General features: G+C 37.9%; 1 protein-coding gene across 6 annotated transcripts in view; it reads left to right on the top strand.

The window, feature by feature from the left end:
* ZEB2 (zinc finger E-box binding homeobox 2) overlaps positions 1-21316 on the top strand; it is a 134263-nt gene that overhangs the window by 106573 nt on the left and 6374 nt on the right. For 4 of the 6 annotated variants that reach the window (XM_036422478.2, XM_036422475.2, XM_036422479.2 and 1 more), the window contains 5 exons: positions 7784-7972; positions 8713-8927; positions 11593-11701; positions 12637-14606; positions 15977-16157. In XM_036422478.2, the coding sequence (XP_036278371.1) occupies positions 7784-7972; positions 8713-8927; positions 11593-11701; positions 12637-14606; positions 15977-16157 (2664 nt within the window). Of the gene's footprint in view, positions 1-7783; positions 7973-8712; positions 8928-11592; positions 11702-12636; positions 14607-15976; positions 16158-17744; positions 17833-21316 lie in introns of all 6 variants that reach the window. The other 2 variants (XM_045575525.1, XM_036422481.2) reach the window with 2 other exon arrangements.

Genomic DNA, 21316 nt, shown 5'->3' on the forward strand with positions numbered 1-21316 from the left:
TGATTAAGGTGATTAAGTGAAATTATGAAACTTTAAGGATACCACAGAAAGTATATATTGGCTCATTTTACAGGTGAGGATATTGAAATATAAAAACAATAAGTAGCTGAGCCAATATGAGGAGTCCAGTGACCAGAACCTGGTCTAATCATTTAGTGATTGAGCATTAGCTGTGTGCTGGCACAGTACAGGGGCCTGGTAGTAAAATCAGAATAAGACATGACCCATGCCTCTGCCAGCTCACAGACATGTAAACAACAGATAACAGGTGACATAAGTTTGAAAGTTGAGATAGGCAGATGATATTCAGTCACTGCAGACCGTGAGGGTATGAACTCGGGGTGAAATAGTCAGGAAGGCTACCTGACATCGGGGCAGTTTTGTGCTGTTTCGCCAAACCATGTTACTGAATGCTTGCTGAGCCAGCTGAGTCGGAGAACTGAATTCCCGGAGTAGTGATTCTTAAACTCGGTGAGTGTCAGAATCTGCTAACAGACTTGTTAAAACACAGATTGCTGATTTCATAGGTCGGAGTTGGAGCCTAAGCCACTGCATTTCAAGCAGATTCCCAGGTAATACTCAAGCTTCCAGCCTGAAGACCACATTTTGAAACCACTGCCCTAGCATCCGTACATGTTGTGTAACACGAAAAGCTCAATGAATTGCTGGGCAAAAACACCTTACTTTATAAACCCCTTTAAAATATAATAAAATTGTCTGTGAGTCCTTTTGGTAATATACCAACTCCAAATTTTTAGATTCTACAGTATTGTGGAAGATAATGCATGTTATCTAACTTGGGGATTTTTTTTTAAGGCATGGCTTCTGTAGGATACATAGCAATCAAAACTGTCTGGTTAGTAGTCTCTCAGTCTCGATATTCACAATCCCCTGCTATAAACCCAACTTTAAAATTAGACTCCGTCCCTGGCTGGGCTACTTCCTGGTGTCTGGGGAGATATTTGATCCTGCAGAGAAGTACAGATTCCTATCTCCCTGCTCCTTCTGCAATGCTCTCTCCTAAAGCTCTTGCATGTGGGACTCTCATTGGCATCAGAACACATGTTCCCTCGAGAAAGCCATGTCAGAGCAGGCGTGGAGAGGGCAGCCCAGACCCTGTATGAATTCCCAAGAAGGGAAGAAAACTCTTTCACTTTGGATGAGCCTTTCCTGGCCTTACCAACACCTCTGCAGCAATCGGAGGCTCTGGTGGGTTGCCCCGTAGCTCTGTAATGAGAACAAGATTGTCCTCGGCCCTCACGGTTGTTTTAGATGCCTGGCACCCATATGCATGTTGGGAGCCTCCTGCAGAAAGGCACACATGCGTTTTTTTTATGATGAAATGCTTATACTCCATTCGTTAGTCAACTTCAAACCAAGTAGCGTGAGAATTTTTACTCCTCAACAGATGCTGAGCATGGGCTTCTTTCTGAAACATTCAGTACAGATGACTAAGTTAAAAATAATTTTCTAATCATGCAAAATGTTAATAAAGAGACAAGTTTTCAAAAAGATGATGAATATTACTACATTTGTGATGGTTTCTTCTGGAACCTTTGCCTGGATATATCAAGTGAGTGAAAGCCAGATTATGTATCATTTTTGCATCATACTGAGGGAATATCCATATACATGTATATACATATTATCCCCAGCAATACATCAAGGCATTTATATGTCTATATATTGATGATTCACAAATATTTTATGTGTCTCTACATATGAGAGTCACAGTACTAGGAAAAAATTATTAATCAATATGATTGTGTCCTACCCCAGCCACACTCTGGCACTAGTACTCACTCAATAAACAGTTATTAAACCCGGGGATGGGTGGATGATTCCACTCAGGCTCTTCTAGAGCCTCCAAGATATTTTCCTTTCCAGAATTATTTATTCATTTTGATGTTTATTAAAATGGCTTAGCATAATATTCAAATATATTTCTTCAATTTCTAATGAAAATTAAAAACATGTTGGGTACTAGACAAGTGATAATAAAGTACCTGTCTTCCTACACGAACCCATACTTGTTACAAATAAAGAAAATAAATGTTGAGGCGATAAAAGTAAAGAGAGGAAAACAGAAAAGGAGAAGGGTTAAGTTTCCTAATTAAACTACTTGTAAATATTAAGTAAAACTCACTTTTAAGAATCTTTGAGAAAGTATCTTAAATAATTCAATAATGGGGCGAGTGTGTGTGACTGATTTGAAGACCAATATATCTCTTTTATTTAGAGTTCTGTTAACATTGCCTGTTTTTATTTATTTTATTATTGTTGTTGTTATTACTTTGTCCTCACCCAAGGATATTTTTTCCATTGGTTTTTAGCAAGAGGGGGAGGGTGACCTGGAGAGAGAAACTTTAATGTGAGAGAGACACATCAATTGGTTCCCTTTTCTATTATGGTCCCTAACCAACTGGGGCTGGGGATCAAACCTGCAACCCAGGTATGCGCCCTTGAACAAGAATCGAACCTGTGACCCTTTGTTTTGTGGACTGATACTTTAACCATACTTTAACTGGCTAGGACAACATTGCCTGTTGTTTAGTCAATAATTTTTAAAATCAGTCCATAGTGATAACTACTATCATCTATCTAACAACATCAATCTCACCTGGCTGGTGTGATTAGTGGTTGAGCATTGACCTATGAACCTGGAGGTCATGGTTCAATTCCCAGTCAAGGCATATGCTTGGGTTGCAGGCTCGATTCCCAGTAGGGGCGAGCAGGAGGTAGCTAATCAATGATTTTCATCATTGTTATTTCTATCTCTCTCTAAAAGTAATTTTAAAAAATAAAAATATCAATCTTTATCATAAGCTAAACATAAAGGCATTTATGAAAGTATTATTGATAAGCAACATTAGTCAGAGAAAGAGTCATATTTATAAGAAATTTGAGGCTTTTTCACTTGTAAGGAACTAGAAATTTAACCTAACAATAATAAAATACATGTGGCTATGAGGAAACATTTTTAATTAATGAAATTCCTTTTTTAGGCAGAGAAGGTTTACTTGACCTTCAGGAAGGTTGAGATATTTGCAAGACAGAAGGGTAAATTTTAGGACTAAATACAAAATCTCTGGAGAAGGTATGGGAAGAAATTACTTGAGGCTTCTTGCGAATTTCATTATGGTTTGATCATAAATACCATGCAAATATCCTTTGTCAGTGTGTTTTGGCAGTTCTTCCTAGGAGACCAAGGGGTGAAGAGGATTACCAAAAAAAAAAAAAAGGTTGATTTTAGACTAGAAAAATGCAGTGGGGAATTCTATAATTTTCTAGCCAGTTTTCTACCTCATTCCTGTGTCCACTATACAGTATTCCAAAATCTTTACAGAAACCAAAACTGCAAACTTCAAATTGAATCAAAACTTCATCTCTCTCAACAATTTTGAGAATAACCAAAATGTAATCTCATCATTGTTCTACTACAGCAATTAGCCTGCTTCGGGGTCTAAGAGACTAAAACGCTCAGGCCTAAAGTTAGAAAAGGGAATGTCCTGGGTCACAGAATCTAGGGAGGTGGACCACAGAGCTCCTGGAAGAAGAGGTACCTTGACATCATAAACAAATACAGCCAAGAATGCCCTGTCTGGACCTGCTCTTTGTCTCTACTTCTCTCTGTTTACCTGCATCATCCCCTCTCTTCATAAATCTTATTCTATATGGGATATATCAATTCCTTGGTTGTACGTCTTAGAGATGTAGTCACTTGCGGAGAATAAACTTCTTTGATGCTCTCTTTAGAACAAAGTCCTAAAATCATAGGGAAGAGATTGGTGAAGGCTACCCCTGGACCTTGTGGCCTGTTGACTGAAGGACTCAGATTACTCCACTTCACATGCAACTTAATTCACTATGACTAGGGAAGCAAGATCATGCAATAACATGACAGCTGCCTTGGGTATCATAAGGCAACAGGGAAAATGGGGAGCTGTTCCAGGCAAAGGAGAATGTTGTGGTGTGTGGCAGGAAAACCATAGCAGCACCAGGCAAAACCCACATTATATCCATGATGGTTATACATAGTTCATGGAAGGCTAGGCTCTAGCCACTTAAATGATTATCGGTATTGAGATATATACTAAGGGGCCAGAGTATTAGGATCTCTGAATGCAAAATAATCTGGCCACTCAGTATATATATATTAGAGGCTGGTGCATGAATTTGTGTATGGATGGGGTCTGGCCAGCCTGTCCAGAGGGGAGGAGACATGGGCAGTTGGCCAGCCTGCCTGCTGGTTAAACTCTTGGTCAAGGAGATGATTTACATATTTGTCTTTTATTATATAGGATATACACTGAATGGCCAGATTATTATGCATTCAGAGATCATAATAATCTGGCCACTCAGTGTATAACTAATAACATACCTATACCACATGAAGCAAAGTCCTGATGGAGCAAATAGAAGTAAATGATTGAGTGCTATCTTCTTCATGAAACTCTTCTTGAATACTTATGTAGGCCCTATCGAATGAACTCTTACAAATATTTATGATTACCACTTCAGTTTATCACATAATTGTTGTACAGTTGTTTGAATAGTAGGCCTAAGTTTCTAGCTCAACTATAGGTATCTTATGCTTCCTTTGACTAGAAGACTTCTATATCAAGATTAGTGTTAAGGACATAATTTATTCCATATGTAATCCATAAATGGTTTTTAAGAACCTACTAATTGCTAGGCAACATCCTCAATCATAATATAAAGATAATCAAAGACGATCCTTAAAGAAAGCACACAATTTCCTGTTTTTTGTCTCCATGTCACTTGGCACAGAAGTCTAGCATGGGCAAATTGGATCTCACAAGTGAATTGCCTCTCCAAACACCAGTGGTGTATCTAGATGCAGTTCAGTTTGCCTATCCAGAAAAATCAGGATTTTCCTCCCTTTTAAGCAAAAAAGCTATTAATGCAAATCCAAATTAATTTGCATTTGATTACATTTCTGATGGAAACATTCATGTGCAAATCAAAATTCATGCAAAAAATAGCCAGATAATTCAAATAGTTGCTGAAATATCAAGACAAAATTAGGATGTTAAATGTACATCTATCATATCTACTAGGATAAGGATCTTTAAATGGGACAATGGTCTTGTAATGTCTTGAACATTTAACATTTGAGTAGATCAGGGTTCAGAAGGAAGCTATTGCATTACTTTCTACTGCCAGAGTGATGAAAAAGAAGTCAGTCATTGGTCAAATCCGTTAAGTTGTTCAAAACAGGTTCATCTTGGCTACGCCATTTTGCCCCTTTGTCTTGTCCTTAAAAACAAAAGATTTTGATAGACCTGAAGTGATTTTTATTATCCCAAACCATGGACAGATAGTTTGTGCTAGTCGGCAGTTGTTTCATACTTTCTAGTGACCTAATGGTGCAAGTTAAATGGCCCCATCACAATCATTACCAATAAGCATGTTTTGGGAAACATCCACAGCATCATGAGTGTACCAGTGGAACAGTGATCTGGCTTATTCTTCTAAAAAAAAGTATTTCAGATGTAAGATTCTATGATTCTAAGAAAACATTTAAGCCAAATTTTAAAATATAAGTTACTAATCCACTATTGCACGTTCCAAGGCTTTATATGAAGGACATATAGGTCTTGGAATCATACCATTGCTCTTGTTAAAATTAACAGAAGTTGGAGTGGCAAAAGAGAAAGTTTTGAGATCATGGTATTATATTTAAGATTCCTAGCACTTAGTTTAATAGTCTACAAAGTGTAATGCTTCTCTTTTATTTGATCCAATGTATTAGCTTACAGTTTCAAGTCTTTTTAGCATTTCAGTGGTTCTACTTTGGTGAATGTCACCTACCATACATCAAATTTGAAAAACCTGAACATAAAGGAGGACCTCACCCTCAGCCTCTTTGGCATACCTGGCTCTTCCCCAACACTAGTGATTTTCTTTCTGAAGTATCTCTCAAATCTAGCCACTTCTCTTATAGTCTCTATCACCAATTCCTTAACCTTTCTCTTTTGCAATCCCTGACACACTCTAGCTGGATTTAAAAATGCAGATACTATCGCTTCTCAGCCTTTTGGCTAAGATCAAGTGTAAAAATGCAGATACTCCACAATTCCACCCAACCATCCTCCTTGCTTAATACCCTTCAATGTCTTCCTGTTTCTCCTAGAATAAAACCCCAATCCTTATCAGGGCTGTCACAGGCTGCGTGGTCTGGTTCCTGCCTGCCCCCTCACCTTGCATCACACGGCCCGCTTTCACTCTGCACTCAGCCCTGTCCTTCCAGAACCTGGGATGCACCATGTCCTTCCAGTCACCACTGCTCTTCCCCAGCTTCTAAGTTAAAACTTCAGGCATTCTCAATTAAAGCTTTCCTGACCTTCCAGACCCCATCAACTCCCCCTGTTACTTCTTCCATGCCACCATGCAACTTCCTTTCATAATACTTATCTGAGTTTGTAATGTCATATTCATTTTTCGAGACAATATCACTTGTATTAACTGCTCTCCTGGCTTTCTGAAGGATGAGACTGGATCTGTCTTTTGCTTATCCAAACAAGACCAGATGAGTGTCACATACCAGGCATTCAGTGAATGCTTGTTGAATTCATGGAAGGTTCCACTTCCTGTTCTCATCTATAATTCACACGTCCATGATAGTGAAAGCCAAAAATAAAAATAAAAATGGACTGACTTGCTTGAAGATCACCCTGCCACAAATTGCCAGAGAGAATTAGTATAGCGGGTTCTGTGATATCTTTTATGGCAGAGAAGGCAAGATGAAGAATATGGTGTTCTCAAGGTTAACTGCTCTCAGAAACTGTGAAAGTGGAACTCCTCCATGAATTGTACAAAGCAAAGGGCTTTTTGTCACCTCCTTGTAGTGGAGGATAATGGAGCAGACACTCTTCCAGCTCTGTCTTATGCATAAAATTTTTATTTAGAACGTTTAAGCCCCACTCGTTTCAGAAACATACCTAGAAGTTTCAAATATGCACAGTCTTGTCACACAAGTTGCTAAAATTGATTTACAACTATTACTCATTTTACGGGAATAGTCATAATTACAATATTTTAAAGTAACTCACACAGCCATATAGCCATTTTCTTAGCTGACTCTCTTACCTTGTATTTCTATCAGTCATGAGCTTCATTTTATTTTCAGCGGCTTTAAAATACTGAGCTACATATTGAAATGATAGGAAAAGATAAACTGCCACATTCCATGATTTTTTTAAAAAACAAAGTCCCAGTATTATCTCTCTAGGAATATCTGTCCCCTTGCATCTGTCTGGGAGTATGCAGTCCTGGTTGTCTGTGATATTCAGAGTGGAGCGTTAAAAGCTTATATTTAGCAACAGGATGTAGCTGTGGTTAGGGACATTAAGTTTAGTGGACAATAAAAAATTAAATATACCTTTATTAAAAGAGAAGGAAGTTTTATATAGGCTATTAAAGTCGCTTGGAGCTCCTATTATCCCTCCCTCTTATGAATCTTAGAATGCAGTTCAGCTTTTTCAAAAAATTTCCCTAGAAATCATTTGTGAAGTTATGTGGATGAGTATCCCTGGAAAAAGAAAATAAAACATGCCTGTGTAACTTAAAGCAAAGTCCTCTCATTTTTTGTACACACGAATAAACATGTAACCCCAAAATGTCTGCAACATTTCTTCCAAATACACTAGGTATCTGTAGTCTTTTTGTAAGTTACCGTGTCTTCCTAGCAATGATGTAAGCAGACTTGGGCTCCTAGGAGGAAGGAGAAAAGACATGTCTTCTCCTTTTATGATTTCAGTTAAGAATGCAAATTGCACAGCAGACTTTGAGGAATACTTTGCCAAAAGGAAACTGGAGGAACGCGATGTGCACGCGGTCAGCATCGAGGAGTACCTTCAGCGCAGCGACACGGCCATCATTTACCCAGAGGCCCCCGAGGAGCTGTCTCGCCTTGGCACGCCCGAGGCCAATGGGCAGGAAGAAAATGGTGAGGCTGTAATTCATTTTTAGCCACTACACTGACCTCTGCAGCTGTTACAATTACAAATGCACTACATGCCTGGGTGTTTACCTTAAAATTTGAGGAACAGCTGCAGAGGCATGGAATTTCATGAGCAAAGATTAGAACTGTAATTTTAGGGTATTGTGAAATTTTTTTTTGTCAGCAAATTTGTGTCATTTGTACATCCAATAAAGAACAAGAACAATTAGAGCCCATTTCTACGAGATAAAAATATCTAAATGGGTCCCCATCTTTCTGAAATATTTAACTTTTTCGAGGCAGAAAATACACACACACACACACACACACACACACACACACACACACAAAGTTTAGAAAGACTGACCCTAACCTTTGTTCTTTTACGGGCACCTGACCAGCTCCTTCACCCTGTGAATTCCTGAGTCATTTGTGACTCCAGGTTTACTACGTACTGTCAGTCACCTCCAGAGAAGCTCCTCATTTATCAGCTGTTTAAATCCTCCTCCTTCTCCCCCCCCCCCCCCCAAAGCTCCAGTAATTAATTAATTTCCCAGCGCAGTGTGAGCTGATTCCGACAAGTCTGTCCCGGGTGCGCGAGGGGCCAGGGCAGGCGCGCCGATGGCACTGGCGTGCACAGACTGCCCTGATTCCTGTCATGCCATCCCGGGCAGCCAGCCCATTAGCTGCCATTGATTTACTGACCTTTTGGCCTGCTTCTCTCCCTCCCGTCTCTGGGCTTACAGACCTGCCACCTGGAACTCCAGATGCTTTTGCCCAACTGCTGACCTGCCCCTACTGCGACCGGGGCTACAAGCGCTTGACATCCCTGAAGGAGCACATCAAGTACCGCCACGAGAAGAACGAGGAGAACTTCTCCTGCCCTCTGTGTAGCTACACGTTTGCCTACCGCACCCAGCTCGAGCGGCATATGGTGACGCACAAGCCAGGGACAGATCAGGTGGGGGGGCCGGTTTCTAAGTGATTCCTTTTCTGTAATAACCCCTTAGAGGAACGATATTGCTTTGATTGGCAATCATTATTAATTTTTCATGGCATTTTGAAGATGCAGATCTTTTAATGGTAATAGCTTTAATTGAGGTCTAAATGATTTTTTGATGGTCTCTTCTAATATGATTTAATAGTCTTATGTTCACGATCGAATGAGTGTGTTAATTTCTAATTTAGAAATTTTATTTGCACTTTAACTTGACTTTAGTTTCATTTTTATGTTCCACCAAAAAAAAAGTGAATGAAATTGTAGCATTTTAATTATACATTATTAAACATCTCAGCAATTTTAATTCCATTTTTCACCCAGTCTTACTGGGGGGAAATTTTTTTTTTCATATAGGCTCTAAGTCAGAGTAAAAGAAATGTGTATTTCTTTCACTTGTATAACACCTTCAATTACTTAGAGTATTTTTACAAGTAGTTACTAGTTTATGAAATCTAATTAAGTGTTTTAAGGAGAAAATTTTTTAAAGCATATAATATATGTGCATATATTGAACATAAACTGGATTACTTCTAAAATATTGGATATACGTTTTAAAAAAATGATCCCTTCTAATGATATGCACGTTTATTGATGAATGGTAAAATTACTCGGCCTCTTTTAGCTTACTTGTGTTAAAAATAAAAACTCTATCTTTGACAGGTAAGCAAAGCTTCTTAAACCTTTAAAATGATTGGATAGGATTGATTCACAGTGTCTCTTCAATGCTTTAGCAAAGCTGCTCTTTCTGCTCTCCTGGGAGGACTGACCGCACACTGACATTATGATGTATTCGGGTGGTAACAGAAATGGTGTGTCTACCCCCCAGCACCTGGCCCTCCAGAGCTGGAATCCCCCTGGATAACCTGGCCACCAGACCTGTTTTCAAAATTATTAAACAGGATATGCTACAGAACTCTTAAGTTTTATTTCCTATGGGCTTTATTTTCTTTGACTAAGGAAAATGAGAGTAAGCAAACACAAGCAATGAGGATGATACTATATTATGGATTTTTGCTATTTTAAGAGAGCATTTCACGTAAATCACTCCATTTATATATGATTGGGCTTGTCATCTCAATGTTTTTCAAAGTTCAGTTACAAAAACTATGCTTGCATAGCTACACTCATGTAACAGTTTACCTCCCCATTCTTATATGCACACAAACGCTAGGGGGTGGGGAAAAGGGCCTAGATATTTATCTAGCATAACTGCTTTAAATTTCACATGCAGAAGTGTGATTGTGTTGGCGCATTATGAATGGTAGCTTTGGTGTTGAAAAGTCCCCTCATTTGCTCATGGCATTTACAATTAGTAAATTAAAATGATTGTATCATATTAACAGTGGCACAACTAAAGTTTATAGTAGTCCTCTGAGGGCCGTGGGGGGAGACAAAGCAGCTGTTGCTGTTTGTTTATGCAACTCAGCAACATATGAGCGCTGGTCCCTCAATGGCGCTCGGCGGGCTGGGCTCCGCTTGATCTTTGAAGGTTGCTGCTGTTTGAACAAACCTCCCTGTGTCCCATGTAACACCATCTGTCTCACTAGGAATGTGGGAAGATTCAGCACACCCTAGCAGTTGTCATACCGTTTCTGTGCTGTCTTTTTTGCAAAAGGCTTTTGTGTCATTGCTGCTTGCAAAAGGCTGACCTCCTACCTTGAGCATCCAGAGTGGATGACTGTATTTTTTTTTTTCTCCCCTTCAGAATTCGAAGTCACAGTGCTTTTTATTTCCTTGTTCAGAAAGGTCAGCTGTGTTTGATTCTATCTTCGCTGCTTTTAACTTGTCTTTTCAGCAAAGTTTTTTTTTTTTTTCTCTCTCTTTTTTTGGTCCCTACTCCCTAGCACAGTGCTAAAAAGGAAAAGGAAAAGTCGTTGAAGTCTTTCCTACTGGCCTGTGATAAAACTGCTCACGATGTTGTCTCTTATATTTGATAATGAATCAGATCTGATATGCAGCACCTCAGGAAAAAGAGGGTTTACACTCGCTCCTAGCGCAGTGAAGGAGCCCTTCAAACATGCTTATCGTGTAAAGACATGTTTATAGTGAAGGGGTTGTTGTTGTTTTTGTTTGTGTGAGGGTTTTTTTTTTCTTTCTTTCTTCTTCAGATTTGGTTTTGCTTCAGTGTAAGACACACTGTTACCCTGATACAGAAAATGCGATAAAATTAGTTGTGAGTGTGAGGGGACTTACTTGGGGGGAGGGAACTATTTAGAATTTTTAGGATAATTTTTTTTTTTCTTGACACACTGGTTGCATATCATCAGGAAACCTTCAGATTTTAGCATCTGCCGTAAACACGGAGAACCACAAACATGTTCACAGTGAGGCTTTCTCCTCTCGAAAGGCTCAGGGAAACGTTTGGAAGAGATACTACAGAGATAATTCTGAAGCAAGTAGTTGGATGCGCATGTGAAAGCACTTTTTTTTTTATTTGTCCCAATTTTATTGCCAACATTATCACTTTTATTGCAACTCTGAAAGACTGGGCAAATAAATAAACATGCACTCAAACCTTTTGGCCTGCCTGGAAAAAAAAAAAAAAAGAGGCCTTTTAAAAATATTTGTAGCGAATTTCCTTTGTTCCTCCTGCACAAAACTGATGTCAGTCTTTCTCCTTTTATAGCACCAAATGCTGGCCCAAGGAGCAGGTAATCGCAAGTTCAAATGCACAGAGTGCGGCAAGGCCTTCAAGTATAAACACCATCTGAAAGAACACCTGCGAATTCACAGCGGTGAGTAGCAGGGGTGCTGGTGCTCACCTTTGCATTTTGCTTCCTCAGGGGAGTCTGAAAGATTGCTTAAAGTTTACACAGCCTTGCTTGTAGCTTTTCAAACTCCCCACTTACTTCCTAAACAATGTGTGCCTGTTTTGTCTCCATGAGACTATGTTTCTACCAAAAGCATGATCTCGATAGTAAGCAAGGAGAGAGATGCTTATAGTTCCTAAAAAACCACAAATGCTTTGATTTATCACAAAATCTAGAAGCTCCTTTTTTTCCTTTAAAAAACAACAACCCTTCTACAGGTTAAAAATTGTTGACCTGAAGAAGCTCCAATGTCAAATTCTAAAGAATATTCATTTTTGATACTTCACCATGAAAGAGAAAAAATTGAAGAATTTTGGAAAAGAGCTTTTGTACCATACATACTCCTTGATTCCTGAGAGTGGTATGTTACAAAACAACAACCTCCCGCCGAGATTTCTCCTGTATAACTGTTTTGATAGTTCTGCCAAGCATTTTATTGCCACATTGGATGCCACTTAGAGGACTAGTTGGATTGGTAAAAAATCAATGGAATCTCTGAAGAATTGATTAAAGCCGTGGCTATCCTTCCCTTTAATACCGTGACATCTTTATTGTGCTATTGACCACACATTAATCTGAAACTATGTTTAAAAGGAGGCTGCCGATGGCAAAGGCAAGATTTGGGATCTTGGCTGAAAAAAGGATAGCCCTCACCTTCCATTGCTAACATCTTGAATCATGCCCTCCTAGGGTAGAGAAAGCCCAGAAACAGTTATGGCCATATAATTTTAATCTAAGTACCGAGAATGTAGAGATCCCCCATTGTGTTCCTTTCCTTTGGTTTTACATATTCTTGTTTTGGTAGACAATTGTAGTCATTACTTAAAGAAATATAATGTTAACTCTAATTGTCATTCCAGGTGAAAAACCATACGAGTGCCCAAACTGCAAGAAACGTTTCTCCCATTCCGGTTCCTACAGTTCACACATCAGCAGCAAGAAGTGTATTGGTTTAATCTCTGTAAATGGCCGAATGAGAAATAATATCAAGACGGGTTCTTCCCCTAATTCTGTTTCTTCTTCTCCTACTAATTCTGCCATTACCCAGTTGAGAAACAAATTGGAGAATGGAAAACCACTCAGTATGTCTGAACAAACAGGCTTACTTAAAATTAAAACAGAACCACTAGACTTCAATGACTATAAAGTTCTTATGGCCACACACGGGTTCAGCGGCACTAGTCCCTTTATGAATGGTGCACTTGGAGCCACCAGCCCTTTAGGAGTTCATCCGTCTGCTCAGAGTCCAATGCAGCACTTAGGCGTAGGGATGGAAGCCCCTTTACTCGGATTTCCCACAATGAATAGTAATTTAAGCGAGGTACAAAAGGTTCTACAGATTGTGGACAATACGGTTTCCAGGCAAAAAATGGACTGCAAGGCTGAAGAAATTTCCAAGTTGAAAGGTTATCACATGAAGGATCCATGCTCCCAACCTGAGGAACAAGGAGTTACCTCTCCTAATATTCCGCCCGTAGGTCTTCCAGTAGTGAGTCATAACGGTGCCACTAAAAGTATTATTGACTACACATTAGAGAAAGTCAACGAAGCCAAAGCTTGCCTCCAGAGCTTGACTACTGACTCAAGGAGACAAATCAATAATATAAAGAAAGAGAAGCTACGTACGCTAATAGATTTGGTCACTGATGACAAAATGATTGAGAACCACAGCATAGCCACTCCGTTCTCATGCCAGTTCTGTAAAGAAAGTTTTCCTGGCCCCATTCCCTTGCATCAGCATGAACGTTACCTTTGTAAAATGAATGAGGAGATCAAGGCAGTCCTGCAACCTCATGAAAATATAGTCCCCAACAAAGCTGGAGTTTTTGTTGATAATAAAGCCCTCCTCTTGTCATCTGTACTTTCTGAGAAAGGAATGACAAGCCCCATCAACCCATACAAGGACCACATGTCTGTACTTAAGGCATATTATGCTATGAACATGGAGCCCAACTCTGATGAACTGCTGAAAATTTCCATTGCTGTGGGCCTTCCTCAGGAATTTGTGAAGGAATGGTTTGAGCAACGAAAAGTCTACCAGTATTCAAATTCCAGGTCACCATCACTGGAGAGGAACTCCAAGCCGTTAGCTCCCAACAATAACCCTCCCACGAAAGACTCTTTATTACCCAGGTCCCCCGTAAAACCTCTGGACTCCATAACATCGCCATCGATAGCAGAACTCCACAACAGCGTTACGAATTGCGATCCTCCTCTCAGGCTAACAAAACCTTCCCATTTTACCAATATTAAACCAGTTGAAAAATTGGACCACTCCAGGAGTAACACTCCTTCTCCCTTAAACCTTTCCTCCACATCTTCTAAAAACTCCCACAGTAGTTCTTACACTCCAAACAGCTTCTCTTCTGAGGAGCTCCAGGCTGAGCCTTTGGACCTGTCATTACCAAAACAAATGAAAGAACCCAAAAGTATTATAGCCACAAAGAGCAAAACAAAAGCTAGCAGCATAAACTTAGACCACAACAGTGTTTCTTCATCATCTGAAACCTCAGATGAGCCTCTAAACTTGACTTTTATCAAGAAGGAGTTTTCAAGTTCAAATAATCTGGACAGCAAAAGCACTAACCCAGTGTTCGGCATGAATCCATTTAGTGCCAAACCTTTATATACAGCTCTTCCTCCACAAAGCGCATTTCCCCCTGCCACTTTCATGCCACCAGTCCAGACCAGTATCCCTGGGCTACGACCATACCCAGGACTGGATCAGATGAGCTTCCTACCACATATGGCCTATACCTACCCAACTGGAGCAGCTACTTTTGCTGAGATGCAGCAAAGGAGAAAATACCAACGGAAACAAGGATTTCAGGTAATGAGTCATATCTTTTTGCTGTGAAAGAGATGAAAATAATATCGTTGATGTGCATACAGGAGAAAAATGATCGTGAAAAAAACCAAGTGTTATGGTTTCAGCAGAAATAGAAGAGTTTGTTTTACTTTGAACCTAGACTAGGAAATTAAAAGAAGAAAGAGTAGAACACTGTACTCTTGAAACATATTTGCCTGAAAAATAGAAAGTATTTAACATTTATTTTTGAAGCCTGTTTAGATTGACTCACCTACTTTTGGAGTTATACTCTGATAACAATATTTGGTATTATGTCCATAGATGCTGAAAGTTAATGTTTATAAGTCACAGATGTTCACAAATTGCATGTATAATTTTGATGTGCACTTGGTTTTTATAGAGAATAGCTTATTTTGAAAAGTATTTTTAAAATTATTTTGCACATTCCACATGACTTTTTCTGTAATTTCAAATTAGCAAATAATTTGTGGTTTTTCAAATACAAAAGCAGGTATGTTGTAACATATTGGAGTATAATCCCTGCTTGCAAAATAGGAGCATAAGTAGCATGCACCTCCGTTACAGCTGTCCCCGTATTCCATTTGACAGTACATCTGCCCTCTTTGTAAATGTATTTAAGCCTATTTAATCTTCTCTAATATTAATTAGTGCAAATGTAGTCTAAGAAAACTGAACTGTGGACTAGCAAATGGAAATGTATGTTATCATGCAAGTTTGCACTCGTTGGATCAAGACAAAATAAATATCAAGAAATTTAATAATTTACTGATCCACATTCATTATTGTTCAATGCTGAAGGCTGTTTTAACATAGATAGAACATTGATAAAAAGTGTTATTAATATTCCCTATTTCAAATTAGAAAATTAAATATAAAAATATAGCTTGAGGCCATTAGTTGGTAGACATACATTTAAATAGATTGCATAATAATAACATTTTGTACCTAAATATAAAATTCAATTAAAATGGGGTTTCTGCAGCTACATATCATTTCTGAAGTCAAGCACACTGGAAAATGCACAAATTCTGATGTTGAATTTTCACTCATGTGTATTTCCTAATATATAGAAAATTAAAGATTTTAGAAAATGGTATGTTTTTCTCATTTGCAGAATTAGCTATTTTCTATCCTTGAAAAACTATGAGCTCTATCATGTAGGATAGAGAAAGTTTATGTTTTTGTTGACAGGTTACACCTCATATATTGTTTGTGTAAGTTAATATGTTTTTTTAAAAAAAAACAAAAAACAAAAACTAGATCAATTAATAGCAAGCATTATGAGGTTCTCCAAATGTCAGCCTATGCGAAGTTGTTTGGTATCAATACAAAGAGAAGAGACTGTGTTGAACTGTGTGATTACATCACAGGGAGAATTGCTTGATGGAGCACAGGACTACATGTCAGGCCTAGATGACATGACAGACTCCGACTCCTGTCTGTCTCGAAAGAAGATCAAGAAGACAGAGAGTGGCATGTATGCATGTGACTTATGTGACAAGACATTCCAGAAAAGCAGTTCCCTTCTGCGACACAAATACGAACACACAGGTATGAGTGACTTTGACTAGCTAGTTAGAGCTTCCTGGCCTGCTGTACATTTCATAATATTTAATGAGTACACTTGTGCAACATAAGATGTAGCATATGCTGATACCTTCAACAAGGAAGAAATAACACTTTTGCCTAGCTCAATAGGATTTTTCCGTTGCCTGTTTATTGGATCCCTTACGTGTTTGTGAGTGTGCTTGTCTGTCTATCTTATGAATTAATCTGTACACCAAATTCACTAATCATGTTAAAGGTATCTATAAATGGCCAGGAAGATGAAATGGTATGCATGATTGAATCAAGCTATTGAAAATATCTTCAAATACTTAAGCTGTCAAGAACTTATATATGTAAAAAATTAATAACAAAAGAAATTTAGTCAATGTTGTATTAATTTCATCATACAAAATTTAAGTAAGCCATGATTCAGGGGTGATTCTGTTTGGTTTTAGTAAATTGGCCATATTTTGAATAAAATAAAAATGTTAGTTCTGTGAAAGAAAAGACACAAGTAACGTAATAGGCCAAATATGCTCCTGAAATGACTTGTATTTAGAAGACTAAAATAAAACTTTCTAAATTCATTTCCAATTCAGAAAAATTATAGAGTTGACAAGATGGCAGCCTAATTCTTCTCTTTGAGTAGAGAAATAGTGGGTTAATTTTTTAAAAGGTGAAGTACTATCATATGAAGTAATATTACTTCCCATGATCTGATCTGCAACTCCGCGGTGCAGTGACGCTGTGTTCCCTCCTGCCTCCTTCTCCCTCCACCCTTCACAGCAAAGTAACTCGGCCTCATCCCTATCCCCAACCTTTCTTCACTAGAGACTTGGCATGCTTTACTGATCCTAGATGGGAAAAGGAAGAGTGTAGGATTTCAATCAAAATATTGGCAGGGAAAATTTTTTAAAAAAAATTTTTTTTGTTTTAAACCAGGAAGTCTGGTAACAAACATTTTAATATAGGGGGAGAAAATCAACATAGTATTAATGCTTTTGGGGGGAAGTGATGAAGAGACAAAAGAAGAAAAAGAAAATAGAAGGACTGGGAATATTTTTTGTCATACTTTGTCTAAATACATAGCACTCTTTTTAGAGACTGAAAACTGTCTTTGGGAAGCACTTCCTATTCATCAGCTTCCCTTTTCCTCACTGAGCATGTGCTGGAGGCAACACCAGTGACCAGAATCACCCTGGGAGTGAGGGGAAAGTTGTGTGGGTTCTGTAACATGAAGTGTTGAGAGTAATGTGAAGAGAACAAAATTGATAAATAACAGTGCCCTTCATCTAGCTCAGTTTTCTTTTCCTTTAACTGTTTGATATTAATTGCTATTATTTTAAGTTCAAATAAAGATACTTTAATGACAACCTAATTTGAATAGCAGATCCCAAAAGTTTTTATACTTGTGTGATATAATTCTAAGTTTGATATGTCAGAATTTTCCTACATTTGTCTTTTTTGCTAGCTATCATAGATATTTATTTAGTACCAAGTCCTAGTTAAGTATTTTTAGAGTAAAGATATTTTCATACCTAAATTTAATATTTTAATCAACCTCAAATATATTTTTATTTCATTATTCAGCTGCAATAGGCACATCACTGAAGGCATCTTTCCCTCTCTGATTGGTTTTATTATCTGACCATATGCAAACTCTATCATTTGCTACATGGTGAGTGTAAAACTTTTATTTTAGTGAGGGCTATCATACATATTGGCATCCAATCAATAACTTTAAAAAAAATAAATTACATAGTCCATAAATTTCATAGGTATATAGAAAGTTGAGAGACCCAAAAGTTGACAAACATAAATACACATCATCAATTTGAAAAAAATAGGTTGTATCTAAAAAAGAAAATGTTCTGGTCCTTTAAAATGTGAGATCTGCTTCCTAGAAACATTGCTTAGCAACAAGATGCTAACCATCCAATGATTTCTCTAACCGTGTGATTAATTTTCCTCCAGTTGGCTCACCTGCTTGTCAAGTTTCCAGTATGTTAACTTTTTGGTCTCTTGACCAAACATCTCATGATGTTACTACTGTCAATGTATCAGGTTTCATCAAAGTGAAGTTCTTCATGAATTTTCTATCTTTATGATATATGTGGAAATTTATTCCATTTTCTTTCCCTAATCGGGCCCCAACAACCTTGTATTTGTTTATATTAAGCACTAGTAATACATTGAAAATGTAATAATATGAAAATTATAAGTGAGAACAGTCTTTGGGTTGATTAAGTCTGAGGTTGGGAAATGAAGTCAAATCATCATTTGAAAATATGTTAAGAATGTGTCATTGATAAAGTGTTTTTCTTACATGTCCACAATTTAACATATAGAATAGTTAAAATTAATAAGGAAATTATGAGCTACTTATTCTTGTGATCCTGTGCTCTTTTACCTCGACCTGTTTAATTTATTCCTAGGCAGACACCAATAATATAATGCTTAATTTTTCTTACCAGTGGTGTATTGCTTGCTTGCTTTTGCTGGGAATGGGGCCTGTGAAAGAGGAAAAAACACTATATAAATGTTGTCTTCGATAGGATTAATTGCCACAAACAAGTACTGTGAAATAAAAAATCTGAAAACCCTATTAGACACCGTTAAGAACTCATTTGCATTCCACTAAAATTTAAATTTGACATTTATTGAGTACTTTCTTTATTGAAATATTGAGGTAGGCACTTTTAAACCCACCTTATTTAGAAAAGTAATAAAAATGTTTCTGCTTTTAAGTAGATAAAGTAGGAGTTTTACATAAATTACTAGTCAATTTTATTTCTCAGTTGTATGATAATATTATTCATACCACAAACCTTCCATTTATTAATTTCCGTTATCATTCCAGCTGTCAGGTGAATCATGAACTTCAATATTAGAAAAAATTACCCTTAAAAAGTTTTGATCATTCAGTGTCAACTTGGATGTCTTTTCTGAATCTTATTCATGTGGAAATTTAATTCCAGGATGTCTTGATTTGAATTGGGTAAACCAATCAAACAAGTTCAAAAGAGGTGAATGTCCAAGTCAGTTTCTATTTAAATAGAATTTACTGAATGCTTAGCAGTGGAACTTCTGGAGATTTAGTGCAAGATATAGGTCAGAACTCCCCGGCCTTCACTTCCAAATTCTGTCCTTTGTAAAACATAATAGCTAAACATTTTATTCTTTCATGTTGGCAGTTCATAATGCAGAATTGCTACATTTTTATTGTAAGCATATTGTTTATTATCAAATGAATTCCCCGAAAGTTGGTTGCCTGTAACTAGAGAGTATCTGTAAATGGACTGCTGTTTAGTGGGCATCACCCAGCATTGCTAACAGGCCTTGTAACTTGTCTTGGAGTGTGCTTGTTCTCTCTAAGGATATTGCTTTGTGTTTTGTTTCTTTGGAAAAGAGAGAGCCATGTCAACTGTGATGTTCATTCAAAACTTTTCACACAGCCGATCTATGAAGTGACCTATCTGGTTGACCTTTTTGTCCTCCTGACCTGATGAGACATTAGTTTCTAAAGGAGGTTGTAGGATAGTTCTACCAATAAGTGCTTTACTTCGTAAATAGAAATCTCTCATCTGCAATTTCTCTTCTTTCCAATCAGATTTCTTTCTTCTATTTACTCTGCTCCTGATACATGCATCTTGCTTGCGACTTGGGAAATTATTGAAAATGTATTAATGAATGCAAATGAAAGGAACTAACACTGAATGAGTGCTCACAATCTATTGTCCTTATACTTGTCACTCTTCTTAGCTATGTTGTCTCCTTGACTCCTATGCCCAGTCCGTAAGTTCTGTCTCCAAATGATTTCTCTTTCACTGATAAGAACCTTGGTCCTTAGGGAGGTTAACATAACTGAGACTGCATAGCGGGTCATAAAAGTTGGATTTAAACCCAAGCAATCAGACTCCCCAGATGTAATCAGTGTTACATCTCTCCTATGTAACACTGAGCTGTCCTGTCCCTGTGAATAAAATTGCCCACTGTCAGAGATGTCTTACCCTTGCTTCTGATAGCATCCTCTTCTTTAAGGACCAACATCACATTCCTATATAGCGACTTCGAGTTTTCTAAGAAGGCAAAACCTCTGTCTTTTCCTCCAATACACTTCTACTTCCTGTTAAATGGCATCTCACTATGATAGTCTTGTCAAATGGAAAAGCACCCTACCTTTCCAAACTCTTGGCATTCCATCAAACTCTCTTCTAGTTTTTTTCTAGTTTGCTTCATTCGAACCATCTTTTCCAAAAATGAAGGAGTGGTTCTTGTGTGGTTTGCATTATAATTTTTTCTTCAGGCTTTTAGCCATAGATGAGAATTAGATTACAAGAATTTTCCTTATTTCTAATACAAGGAATAGTGACCAACAAGTATCTTTCTAATTTCTCCTCTTATAGGTGAATAACTTCTTCCTCCTCTAATAATTTCCCTTACCACAACTATCATCACTGTGTTTATATTGGATATTCCTTTAAGATAATGACCATTAATGAAATAATGTGTAGAAGCCTACAAAAATTTCTAAGTAGTAGCATGCCCCCAGAGGCATTCAATGACATTAATAAAGGTATTTGATTACTAATTGAGATTACATTGCACCATACAACTGAAAACCTGAAGTGTGTAGAATGGGTTTCTAATCTCAGAATGTGACACAGCCAATGGCAATGGGGTTGAATCCGCTAATGCTGGTTTTCAATTTAATTTGCTGAAATGCAAGTTTATATTAGGAAACATAAGCACACGGCTTCAGGCGTGTTATGATGATACAGACTGCTCTCCATGACACATTTCTGACTTAAACTCCGGAGCATCGGTCTGATAATTTTTGGGGGGTCAGTTCTATTTTGGAAATAAACTTTTAAGTATGGCAGCTATGGAAGGTGTTGAAGACATTCCAGTGCTATTTGTGGCCTGGAATCAACCAGATGTGTTTAGGCTTGGCACCAGTTTCAAGTTCCAATACTGGTTAGAAAGTGCCTAGAATGCCAAAGGAAACAGCATTCTCCCGCTGAAGAGTATTTTAACACTCAACAAGTGGCTGCCTGGCCCGGAAAGCCTTAGAGGGGAAACCCTGTTTGGGATGAGTCCGGCCTCCGGGGCATCCGTCTTTCTGCTTTATATTTCCAAGGGATTTGTTCTCGAATTTTTAT

Source organism: Pipistrellus kuhlii, unplaced genomic scaffold (assembly GCF_014108245.1).
Source record: "Pipistrellus kuhlii isolate mPipKuh1 unplaced genomic scaffold, mPipKuh1.p scaffold_m20_p_7, whole genome shotgun sequence".
Taxonomy (NCBI): domain Eukaryota; kingdom Metazoa; phylum Chordata; class Mammalia; order Chiroptera; family Vespertilionidae; genus Pipistrellus; species Pipistrellus kuhlii.